Source organism: Cottoperca gobio, chromosome 24, assembly GCF_900634415.1.
Source record: "Cottoperca gobio chromosome 24, fCotGob3.1, whole genome shotgun sequence".
NCBI classification, from domain to species: Eukaryota; Metazoa; Chordata; class Actinopteri; order Perciformes; family Bovichtidae; genus Cottoperca; species Cottoperca gobio.
This window is the reverse complement of record NC_041378.1, coordinates 2412992-2425945: the sequence shown is the minus strand read 5'-3', so window position 1 is coordinate 2425945 and position 12954 is coordinate 2412992. Positions and strand designations below refer to the sequence as shown.

The window sequence follows — 12954 nt, the reverse complement described above, 5'->3', positions numbered from 1 at the left end:
TAGAAACGGACTCACTGTGGTCACGCTCAGGTCGGTCTCCATGAGAGAAGTTACCGCTGTGTATCTTCCAGTCATCTGAAGCTGCAGCTGCACGCCGATTCAAAACCATCCCATCAATATTTGATCAGCTGAATATTAATAAGGGGTATATGTCATCTCTCAAATGAATTACTTCCCTGACATCAATGTGATCAACATCAAACAGCTGAACGTATATATACAGTTACATAAAGTCTGCCTGGAGCGAAGGTTCAGGCTCGTGTTTGAATGTCCATATTTAATCTGTTGTGTGAATATCATAAAGAGCCATTCAAGGTGCACAATCAGATGCAGATTCCAAATACTTTGCATGATTAAATCCACAGTACAAGAGTAAGATCAGCGATGAGATGGACCTGAAGAGGCGGATCCAGTCTCTGGAGGAGTCCATGGAGCTCCACGAGAGGATGAAGAGGCAGGCGCTGGCCGAGTTCGAGAGCTACCGTCAGAGGGTGGAGGACATGCAGCTTTGCACTGAGGCTCAGGTAGGGTGTGTGTGTGTGTGTGTGTGTGTGTGTGTGTGTGTGTGTGTGTGTGTGTGTGTGTGTGGCCCAGCATGATGCTGCAGATGTCACAGCTGCAGGTAATCTGTACTAATGTCTGTTTCTGTCTCCTGTTGTGAGCTTAGAGACTCTGTCAGCATCACCACTGTGTGTGTGTGTGTGTGTGGACATTTGTTGTTGCAGTGTTTCTTTAGGAGCCAGTTTCTTGTATCCAGATAAAATCCAGATGACATTTAAACACTTCTACATTTCGCCAAAACACATGCGTCTCAGCCCGATCATCAGTGTGAGCCCAAACTTTAAACATATTTATTATTCTCAGACGCGCTCTTTGCTTGTAAACTCCTATAGAATTTATTTGAAACATTATTTGTAATTAATACAATTTGCAGACAATTAGTTATCTGCAGCTTCAGTGACGTCTTACTGAAGAAACTAAATAAGGGATTATGCACAAAGTGTTTTGGTATCTGCTTAATTACAACAGCCGTCATGTTAACACTTCCTGTAACTCACAACAAGCAGTTCAGCTGCTGTAGCAAACAACCACCCGTAAACAAACACGTGGATGTAGATCATTCAGCGGTGGTTGTCAGGGAGAAGGAATCATTTCACTGCTGTCATCACAGTGGGTAGACCCAGATGTCTTAAATGTAACATGTGTGTCTTGGAAAGACGGATGCATTTATACCTTTTCAACATCTGGCTACAACGCGTGTCAAACACTTCCCAAGTTTCAATCTGCCTGAAATGCTTCTTGGCTGCGTTTACGCTTCGCTCATTTGATTAGCGATGCAATCTTTCTCCCACGCATGAAGTCTCTGAGTGTTAATTAGTTTCTTTACCAGTTATATTTAGTTTGGTATACCAAGTCTCTAATTGGTATGTGTCTGTCAACGTTATATAACGGGACACCTCAAACTGACTTCTAAATCTGCGTGTATTGTATATTAAAGCGGGGGAAGGAGGTATATTTTTGGCGTCATTGCACAAACATTCCATAATAACCTCTCAGCGTTTTGTAATTCCGGTGGAATGAGAGGAAACTAGACTTCAAGTCACCTAAGAGAGCGAGCGTTCCTATTGGCTGCTCTACAAATGCAGATGCAGGTGCATGTTCCTTCACATGGTGATCAATGGCAGCTGCCTCCACTGCAAAGGATCACAAGAAAGGAAGACGGAGAAGGAAGATGTCGTCTCAAAGGGCTTTACAAACACAACAATTAGCAAAGAAAACAGGTCTTCTCATAGAATGACTCGTCCTCGTACAGGTTGGGGGTGCCACCCTGGGGTGCCACTTGAATTACATTATGCTGAAGGCAATAATTTGCCCAATAACACCAGAAATAAACTGCCTCGCCAGATTTGTACTGTGCTCACACTGCCAACAATACTGACATTAACTCCCACTGATGGGGACGTTACCATAAAGTAAACTGACTCAAATCAAACTTAGAACTGTTTATGGTTTTGTATAATTGAACACAGCGTTCCTTGTGTTCCTGTGGCAGAGGAGCACCACGCTGCCGCCCTGTGTTATTCATCAGGACGTCGTGTGTGCACTTATAGCTTACAAGTCAGAGATGTGTAAGACCTTTTCCCTGCGTGTGTGTGTGAGAGAGAGTGTGTGTGTGTGTGTGAGAGAGTGTGTGAGAGAGAGAGTGTGTGGACAGTGAACATTGTTACAATCGATACAGCAGTCGGCAGGATGAATAGACAGATGGATGACATTCCTATATTGATTTCTACACGGAGAGTAGAGGAGGTGCAGCTCTGTGTTGGTGCTGATGCTGTCAGTGTATACGTCCGTAACTTCTTCTATCAGCAGCTCGATGTCCGTATCAGAAAATTCTCCCGTTATTTGATTCCAGCGCTGGTTTTGAGCTCGTGTTTTCAGGTACAAATTGCCGCTCATAGTTAGCGTGAGTCGCTGATTGTGTAATTATCTCCTTCCTTCATTAATGAAATGCTAATTTCAGACTGTGCAGGCAAATTAAAGTAAAGGCGTGAATATGTAAATCCGGCCCCGAGAGGCGTGAGGCATGAGTCGTTAGCCTCGTCTGCCTCACGAAACTGTGACTATGGAGACGTGTTGAATGCTTACATTTCTCTTTATATTGTCTCTTAAGTGAAACGATGCATGCATGGGTCTGCTCTTACCCAGGTGAGCGGATGGATCCCACTTGATCATAAATTGGAGGCGCGTAGTCGAGTTAAGCAGTGAAATAAACCCTTAAACAAAGTCGATATGTGATTTCGCAGAGCGTCGGTATCTGGACGCTGATTTATCGAGCTCTTGCTGTTCAGATGGTGCCTTTGTGTTTGCTGGTTTTCAGTGCTAACTCAGAGCAGACACTGTACAACAGTGTAAAGAAGCCTGCAAACCCACTTATCAATCCTCCCGTTAGCTCAGTCTTTTATTCCTGTCTTCTTTGGCAGCACACGCAGCGTGTGGTGTCCATGTCGAGGGAGGTGGAGGAGATGCGGCGGTCCTTTGAGGAGAAGCTGCGTACGTTCAGTCAGGCCCAGACCCAGTTTGAGCAGGAGAAGAGGGCTGCTCTGGAGGAGCTGAAGGGCCAGCACAGACAGGAGGTCCAGGAGCTCCTCCGCAGCCACCAGAGTCAGAACGCAGACTACAGTAAAGACCAGGAGAAACTGGGGCAGCTCCATAAAGCCGAGGTAACACACTAACTACTGCCTGAAAGTAGAGCAGCAATGAAAGCCAAAGTAAACCACAACAGGGAAGACCAGAAGGAAGTGGGACAGCGGTAATTCCTACATTATTAACTGTCAGTGAAGTAACACCAACTCTCATATGTAAGCCTTTACACCAGAGGGGCTTGAAGAAAACACACATTTACAGTTGTATCTCCTGTTTTAGTGCTTCACCAAACGTGAGCTGTCCTCACGTTGTGCTGATGTTACAGGTGGAGTCCCTGACGGAGCGGGTGGAGGAGCTCAAGCAGGACAAGAAGAGACTGGTGGAGGAGTACGAGGCCAAACTCAGCAAGGTACGGTGCTGTCGCCGCTGCAAACAGCGCGTGTTAACTTCTTATTACGTCACACAGCGGTGTCTACAACCTGGACCACAAACCTCAGATGATGCGTCTATTCTCTCAATATGAATCCATCTTAAACCCTAAACATCACTGAAATCAGCTTTTGTTGAATAAAAGATTGGAAATGTAACATTGACAATATCATTTAAAAAGTAATTACTTTGTTTAAAATGTTCTTTTTTAAAGCCCTGTTGCAGCACATCGTCCAGAGATTAAAGGGTACATTCATGCTGTCATGTATCTGGACTTAAATCCATTTAACATTTCAATAAAGAAACACTTGAAGGTGTTGCTAAAGGTGGAATAAGCTCTGCTAAAGTAAGTAATGGTTAAAAAAGAACAGAGATTACATTTATTGGCTCTATTATGTTGACCTTGAAAGTGAATGCTGTGCTGTGCAGCTTTGTGTACAGCGGAGGCACAAGGCTGCATTTAGAAGCTATTAATTCCAATATAAGAGCCTCGTTGACAGTGAACAGTCAGCCAAGACTTGGCTTCAACTTTCACTTGCGTTGATTATTTTCGCATGAGATTGCATTTTGATGAGAAAGCTTTTCATCCGTCCAAAAATGTTTTTCAATTGCGTTCCTAATCGTTAAAAGAAACGACAAAGTGAAAGCAGAGATGAAGCTCGGAGTCCGCAGCTCGAGGCTTTGTGTTTTCTATTCTTCCATTATTCACACCTGTCTCTCCGTCCCCAGGCTCAGGCCTTTTACGAGCGTGAGCTGGAGGCCATGAAGAGAACTCAGCAGCTGACCGCGGACAACCTGTTGGCATGGAAACGCACCGAGGCCGAGCTGCGGCGGGAGTTTCAGGCTCAGGAGGCGGCGCTCCAGAAAACTCTCGGAAAGCTGCGGGCCGAGTTGGTCAGGGTAACGGATGAAGCGCGGGAGAACCGGGAGAAGTCCCACAAGCTCCAGACGTCACTCACCACAGCTGAGAGCTCCGTCAAGGTGAGTCTGAACGTCTGCAGCAGCTGACCAACTCTGATACAACAGGTACATGACGCAACATGGCCGACGGGGGTCACGGTTTACATGGAAGGTCTGGTGTTGATACTGTTCCACACATGTTCTACTTCTGACAACCTCTGACATTAAATATCCAGATGTTCTGTTTTTGTCACTATTACTGTAAAACCAGCAGAGACACTTTGGCTGCTTTGAGAACTTTAAGATGCAAAGTCAAACAGATGTGTGTGTCATGCCCAAATGCAGTACAACAGACAAGGATAATAACAAAAAGCGAGCTTTATTAAAACAAAGCTGAAATCTAAAATACAAAACAATCAGGGGTAGAGCAGAGCACCAGCACCAGCACGACGTAACATCTATGACAATCCAACAAAACACACTGGGGCAGACAGAGATAAATACACAGACCCCAAACGAGGGAACAAGACACAGCTGGGGGAGAAAGGCAAAAACACAAGGGCAGGGCGAGTGGACACAGGAACACATTAACAATCAGAAGGGGAGGGTAAACACACAGACAGGAAGTACAACTAGATATGACACAAGGGGGAGTGAACGCTTCAAAATAAAACAGGACACCAAAGAACAAGCAGATCGTGACACTTGTGCAAGCACATGGACGTCACGATACACATTCCAGCCAGTTTCACTCTTATCTCCGCTGATTAAAAGTTTTAAAACAACATGCAAATAAACGCAACACTGCACCAGCAAAAGGGAAAAACTGAAAGCAAGAAAACCTGTGCACGATATGAAATATTAAAAAAATAGGTTTACAAATGTTTGATGAGAAGGAAATGCACTGAACATTTGTGTTGCACCTCACAGATGCACTAAAAACGCTAAATGTAAATGTTCTTTTGTTGGTGGTGAACCTGATGAAGAAATTAAATGTTGTTCATGTGCACAAACGTGTTTATTGTGAGTCCTACAGTGTAGTTTACTCTGAACTCAGTGCAACCTGTACGTTAAATGTCCATTTGTCCCAAATCTTTGGCTGTCTTGATGTTAGTCTTTATTGGACACATTCCCCAGCGTTGCAATGTGCGTAAAATAGCAACGCACTTTCTGAGTCGTGTAAGGCCCTTTGGAAGTAGACTCGCATGATGCTACAAAGTTGACATGTGCTCCAGGGGGATTGGTGTAAGTAGGTCTGTTTTGTTGTTATGGTGTGCTGTGAAGTTTGTGAGGAAGACAGTGAGGGGTCCCCCATTCTCTGCGTTACTGAGGACATGATGAAGGTCAGCTGTGGTCCATGTGCCTGCAGTTAATCATTTCATTCGTTTTCAGAGCAATTAACTGTAACAGACAAACATATGATTCACGATTCAAGGCAGAAAAACATCAGAGGGTGGAAACAATTAGATTTGTTATGTTTTGTCTTGTTGCTAAAGTAATATCACAATAATCTCTTAATATCTCACTATATAAACATATCTCTTAATCCTTCAAGTCTTGCTGTGAGATAATATATTTCAACCTTAATAAGCTGTTTAAATCTTTAATACACATGTCATAGCTCAGGATACTTCTTACCTGTAGTTGGTAATCATGAGGTAGCATGTTGCTCAAGCAGAGGGCCAAATTAAAACATTGCACCATATCAAAATGTTCCCTCGTCACAGGAGGCATAATTACCGTACCGGCACACTTCATGGGGAGACACAGCAGCATAAACACAATAGTGGAAAGCACCTGATGTTGGTGTCAGGGTGCTACAGCGTCTTGCTTCACTGCTCTCTGTCATCCTCCTTCAGCTCATGATTCAGGAGGTAAATCTCCAGAGAAATGCAGGCAAATGATCGCTCGGAGTAACTTAGACAGACGTAATTAATCGCCGACTGTTCGCCGGCTTCTGTAGGAATATGCACGCCAAAAAATACAAATTATCCCCCGAGTGAAAAGCTCCTCTGAAGCTATGTTAGATTGCTGCTGTCACTGTCTTTGGACTAAATACTTCACTCTCAGGTAAAGCCTTTCTGCAGCGGCCGGGGGAAGCTTTCAGCAGGATAAAACAATAAATCATCCAAAGCACCGTTTTCTAGGCCTTTTTATATTTAAATGGCAATGAAGGATTCAGACACGTCCAATAAAGATGATTGACAGAAGAGAGGGTGTGTGTGTGTGTGTGTGTGTGTGTGTGTGTGTGTGTGTGTGTGTGATTTAGTTTACTGTTTAAATATGATGAGGGGTGAATCAGAGGTAATCAGTAAATGTCAGCAACAATGGGATTCTTCTTTAACTAAAGATAAATCAACACAATGCAACGCAATTAATTCAACTTTTAAACTGTGTTTACGTCTCCTCCAGCGTCAGACCCACACACACAGTTTGGATGCTGTACTTGTGGAGACCCCCGCTGAGAGAACACGTTCCTTAGCTGTTGCTAAAAATAGTTCACAACAAATACACTTTTAATTCCTGTTTGAGCTTCGCTTACTAAGAAGTACACTGCCCAAAGGAAACGACTGCTCCTTTTAAAAACTGTATATATGCGTATAAAGAAAAGGATATAATCGCGTTCTGATTTACGTCTACAATAGGAACATAAAGTCTTAGAATAACGACACAATGTCCTCACTTACCAAAACAATTGGAACTGTCTAAAACCCCAGTTGGACCTTGCGAAATTGAACAAGACGGACACACACACACACACACACACACACACACACACACACACACACACACACACACACACGCACGTCACATCTAATTTGTGTGTGACCCCTCAGTTGTTATTATCACTCTGAGGTTTCTTTGTCTTTGCCGTAGCTTCAGTAATTAAGTTTGAGGCCGTTTGATGGGATTGAAAGATGTGAAATTGCCCCTTATGAGTTCCTACAGAGAGAGTGTGTGTGTGTGTGTGTGTGTGTGTGTGTTCGCACACTTCAAATCCCTCCCTGAAGTCTAGTTCTTATTAATTGAGCAGCAGTCAGAATACCTTCTTGATCCTCAGGATTAGTAATATGCTACCAATATGCTTCGTTCTGTACAAACCGGCGCTGGCAGTCCAATATGTCGGACACTTTGCAGTTTGCTTCAGATTATACGGCTACAATTTCTTCAATTACAGCATACATCTTTTTTTTCTACTTAAGTTTAATTGACTTTTTATAAAAAAAGGTGTGAAGAGACGATACAATACGAGCGTTTCAAAGCCAATGTTTCCCTTTTCCAGTCGTTGTCTTGGCTCCATACTTTTACCTGTGAGGACCAATCGTTGATCGACAGGGATGTCCATCAGTTACTTCACTTAGCAGTCTGGTTTCCAGTGACTTTGTTCTCTTGTATGTAATGTTTCCCATGGTATGTGTTAACAGCGTTTCCTCTCCTCTGTGTTGATGTGATTCCCCTCCAGGACTTAACCAAGCAGCTGGACGAGGTGACCCAGAACTCAGAAATTGTGGAGATACGTCAGAAGGAGGCCGAGTGTGAACTAGAGGCAGCCAGAGACCGAGTTCAGCAGCAAGCAACTGAAATACTGCTCAAAGCCAGTAAGACCCTTCTCCTCTCTCACGTGGACTTGTGTTCATGATGCTGGTGAATACTTGCACCCACGCTACCCACAAGACACTTCTTGGGCTTGACATGCAAACACATCAAACACAAACCCTAACAGCTCCTCTCATCTTGTCTGAGGCATCGTGGCCTGAAACGCTTTAATGGCGTAATGCTGTATATCTAAGCTAATGGTATTCCCCGTCCCTCAGAGGCAGAAGAAACCCTTCTCACATCAATTATGCCCAGACTAAGGTGTGTGTGTGTGTGTGTGTGTGTGTGTGTGTGTGTTTACTAGAATCTGACTTAATATCTTGTGATCTCTCTCCGTCAGTACTTTGTGCAACATCATCGCCAGCCTGAAATGTCTGAGCATTAGCCGAAACTTAGTGCAGAATTATGCTCGGCCCATTAGTTCCTGCGAGCTCCTCTGATGAAGAAAGCTTCATCATGTTCCACTGTGAGGGAGACGAATAGGATTCATGATCGCTTCTCATTTATTATACGGGACCAAAGGTTGTTTTGGGATCCTTTGGGTTTGGAAGTGTTGGTGGTAACTTATATTAAAGGAAAATTCCATTTATTACAATTTGGGTCTGATTTGTGTAGCGTCGACGTCACTTCCTGTGGTCAGTGAGGTAATCGCTGATATCTGGAAACATGGAAACATTTACTACTAATAATTTTCTTTATTATTCTGAGTTTAAAGTCACACACGACGATGAGCATAAGTTGACAGATCCCCGGAAAAGAAACGTGACTTTACCTTCTCGTACAAAAAACAAGAAATGAAATGTTAATGCAGCGACTTTACTCCAATGACAAAAGCAGGAAAATCCAGCACTAAGTTTAAAATGCTGACAACAGAGTAATGTCAACAAGAAACCTCCAAGAATGACAATATGCAGACGACATCGCTTTGCACTCGGCTCACGTCTGTCGGCTCTGTCCTGCCACAGGTCAGATCAGCAGCCTGCAGGCCACCCAGATGACCCAGGAGGCGGCCATCAGGGACGTGGACAACGAGCGCAGCCGGCTGAAGGACAAGGTGCTGAGGATGGAAGAAGAAAGGGAGTCCCTGCAGAGCCAGAGCCAGGCCCTGGATGAGAGGCAGAGACAGCAGCTCCAGTCCCTGGAGAAGGTGTGTGTGTGTGTGTTGTGTTGTGTTGTGTTGTGTGTGTGATTTGTATTCACTTCAGACTGGAATAGCGCTGTTATGAATAACCAATAAGGCATCAATATGCTGTGACGGAGGTTTTTGGCAGGCTTTGCTCCAGACCTGTTTTTAATTTATCCTTCAAATACATTTCCCTCTGTAGAGCACAAACATTCTGAGCTCATATTTAGGAGATTTGCTCCTCGCATGAAAAAACAAGTCGATTTCCAGCACAGAGAAAAGCTGGTGATTAGTATGCATCTTAGCAGTTTAGCAGTTTAAGAGACTACAAAATGTTTTAACGTCGGTCTCCGGGCAGTTTTCGAACATCACGATTCGTCAGAGAAGCTCCATCGCCACGTTAAAGATGAAGAGATTTGTTGTGTCGAGTAGGAAGCGTGAGTTCTCCGTCTCTCCGTTTTGACCTTAACTCCTCAGTAATCCCCAAAATACAGCTTTTCAGAGAGAAAAGCTCAAAAGTAAAGGATCATTTGTTGGAGCTATGAAGCAATTCTAATACTTACTTGACCCAAAACTGATTTATGTCTTCAATTCGATTTGGTTTTTAGGTTTTTGTTATTTACTTTAGTTTTGCAACACTGACATTTCTGTGACTCTGCAGAGTAATCCCCCGTGTGCTCTGGTGAGGCTGATGTTTTGCACAAAGCCACTCTTTTTAGATGTAAAAGGACAATTTGACTTGAACTATTGATTTGTTTCAGGAGGTACAAAATGTTAAGGCCATGAGTAGAACAGTAAGACTCCCACTCTTTCTTTACCTTTTTACAAACAATCTTCCGGTTTCACAATAGTCCTAATACATCTCATACACCCCGCAAAGTTTAAAACCGTATGTGCATAAATGGCCCTGCGATCATCCAACTGTTGAAAGGGTCAAACCTGTCGATCGCAGCATTTATAAACTCAAAACTAAATAAATAAATGCTCCTCTTTTTAAAAACCAAGAAGCTTAAAGGTCAGATGATTTAAGGAACAGTGTAGTCAGCAGACCAACCGCAGCCGACGCTAAATGTCAAGTGTTGCTGCTTCATGTGTGTTTCCCATCCTTTTATCTCTGACATTTGTGCAGCGTAATCCTCTGGGAGCCGGGAGAGTTCTCCCATCGAGCAAGGCTGCTGTGAATAGCAATGTCTTCCTCGGGATAATACAAGACGTTGCACCACTTTAAACTTTACGCCACCTTCCTGTTATGGCGGCCGCGACGTCCCCTTGGTGCCGAACGGACTCGCAGTACTATGTTCGAACTTAGAAATCGCTAAATGTCCAAAAGAAATCTGGTAATGTCCAACTTCTCTGCTTTAAGAGGTGGTTTTGGGATTAATTGGGTTTGAAAATGGGCGACATTAGGAGAGGGAAACATCTCCGATGGTGTTAGTGGTCCGACTTAATTATACAACGTTGTGCAGAAGTCGTTACATTAACGGGAGGCTTCTCCGTTATCTCTTAACATCTTCTTTTCCTCCTTTATGTTTGTTTGATCCGGCCCTTTATCGCCCAAAGAAAGGACCTCCCGAGATGTTTTCACGCGCTGTTGTTCCTACGACCCCCTCAGGTGTGTTTGGCCGTATGACAACACAGCAGTCTCGCTCAGTTCGACCACTTTGATGGACGTTTCTTGGTACATTTCCAACACAGCCCTCTGGATTGGAGCAATTAGTGCACAGCAATATCATCCCTGGTGGGAAATTAAGTGTGTGTTTCATGTTGATGCCAATGTCTGATACGTTCTAGAAGTCTGCCTAGTTTTATGGCTGCTAATGGCCACATGGAGTGCACATGTTGGTCGATGAGTCCGACCCTCTCAGGACACGTCTGTTTGATGCTGGAGAGGTTTAGTTGTGTTGATATCGGGGACGATCCCCTCAAGTAAAACGCGGGCGCCACAGTGCAGCATGTCACTGTGTACGAGAGGCTTTGACTTTATTCCATGCTAACAATCTGTCATCGCTGCCTTTTCTTTTCCGGTCAGCCCGTGCTGACCATCACAGTCGCAGGTTAAAATGACTAATTAATATGAATTCCATGCGTAGCTTGATAACACTAAGCTGTTGTCTGCTTATTGTAAGCCGGTGTCTGTACTGTAAAGATTGTCATCAGTCTATAACACAACAAAAAACGTTTGGAGTTTTACATATTTAATCATCATTTAGGTAAAAGCAGTCGTCAGTATCGGGACATCCCATGTGCTTCTCTCATGCCTTATGATTTATTTTATTATAAATAATGCAGCAGAAACCTGAATGTAAACTGCCTCAAAGCAAAGACTTGCATCCATGCAAACAACAAATAAACATGGTTTTTATTGTCAGTGTTGTAAAACTGGGAACCAGAACTAAAAGACTTCTACAGATGGTTTTAAATCTCCTCTCATGAGTCGTCTTATAGTCTTGTTGTACTCTAAGAGGAAACGTTCTCACAGTTTCTTGGCTTACTTCAGGGTCTTTCTTTGCTGTGCCTGATGTCAGCTCAAGTAATGGATATTACGGCTCCCATGTGGCTTTTTCTGGCGCAGTTTGGCTAATTAAAAAATTATGTTAAACCCGTGCAATGAAGAAACAGCTGCTCCGCTGATTAGACTCAAAGTAAACGGGCTACAGATTACATTTGTATTCGCGGTTTCTCAGGAACATCTCTGCTTTCTGTGACCTTATTCTTGATTCGTGCTGCACCACAGTTCCAATGACAAACCCAGAGCGCCGTTTGTTCTCGCCTGTCTGTTACGCAACAACTCAGCAACAACCTAAATCAGCAGGACTTCATTGTTTCTCTTCTGCACCCTCTGAGCCACATCTTTTGGCTGTTATTCATTCCTATACTTCACCACTTCCCTCTGTTATTGATTATCCCTCCAGTCTGAAATCTATGAGGCATTCAAAGACCACTGCTCTTCCTAAACCACCAGCAGGCTCTTAATGCTCCCAATTAACCCGCCCCCTCACAGGGATTGTCCAATCATAGCTTAGCAGCTGTAACGGGACACAGCTGGTGTGTGAAGCTGTGATACCTTGCTAACTGTAGTAGCATAGCATGAGTTAGTATATCGTCAGCTAACTACTTTGTTTTGTGGGGTTGGAGGTCATGTTAGGAAAACACTATTCAGGAGAGCCGAGATGCTAATATTGTAGAGTTTATGCTAATGTTAGCTAACCTAAGATAGCATTGTGCACACTTCAGAATCATGGCACAGCCTGGCTCTTCTTTTATAACATGAGCTTATTATTTATTTACAACTCGTCATGAGAAGTTTAACTGCATGTTGTTTATAATACTGAAAGCATAGTACTGAGCCTCGCAGGCTGAGTAACGCTCACATGGATCAGCAGCTGACTCTCTCCCTAACACCATCTTTGAGCATCACCTGCGCATTTTGAAGACCTTTTCAACACAGTTCTCATTTTAAATGTCAAGCTGTGTTTGACAGGCGTAGCAACAGTAACTAAAGGGCCGGGACTGCATCCGTCACAGAACTGACAAACCCCCCCCCCTTCATCAAGACTCTTGAGACTTTGGTTATTCTGCTCTATAGCTCCATTATTAATAACCAGTGTATCAGTAAACCAACCTGGAGTCTGGAGCATGTTCTGTTTTCAGATACAGAGTTCGGGATTGATTCCTTGGCTGTCACTTAGTAAACAGCGTATGGGATGAATATCAGCTCGTGTGTGTGTGTGTGTGTGTCTGTGTGTCTGTGTGTGTGTGTA

The 12954-nt window shown here is 43.7% G+C and overlaps 1 protein-coding gene across 1 annotated transcript in view; it reads left to right on the top strand.

The window, feature by feature from the left end:
* Nucleotides 1–12954, top strand: part of fam184ab (family with sequence similarity 184 member Ab) — a 32518-nt gene that overhangs the window by 783 nt on the left and 18781 nt on the right. The window contains exons 2-7 of the mRNA XM_029425831.1: nucleotides 366–524; nucleotides 2982–3221; nucleotides 3470–3553; nucleotides 4303–4554; nucleotides 7937–8072; nucleotides 9036–9217. Of these exons, the coding sequence (XP_029281691.1) occupies nucleotides 390–524; nucleotides 2982–3221; nucleotides 3470–3553; nucleotides 4303–4554; nucleotides 7937–8072; nucleotides 9036–9217 (1029 nt within the window). The 5' untranslated portion in view covers nucleotides 366–389. The remainder of the gene's footprint in view (nucleotides 1–365; nucleotides 525–2981; nucleotides 3222–3469; nucleotides 3554–4302; nucleotides 4555–7936; nucleotides 8073–9035; nucleotides 9218–12954) is intronic.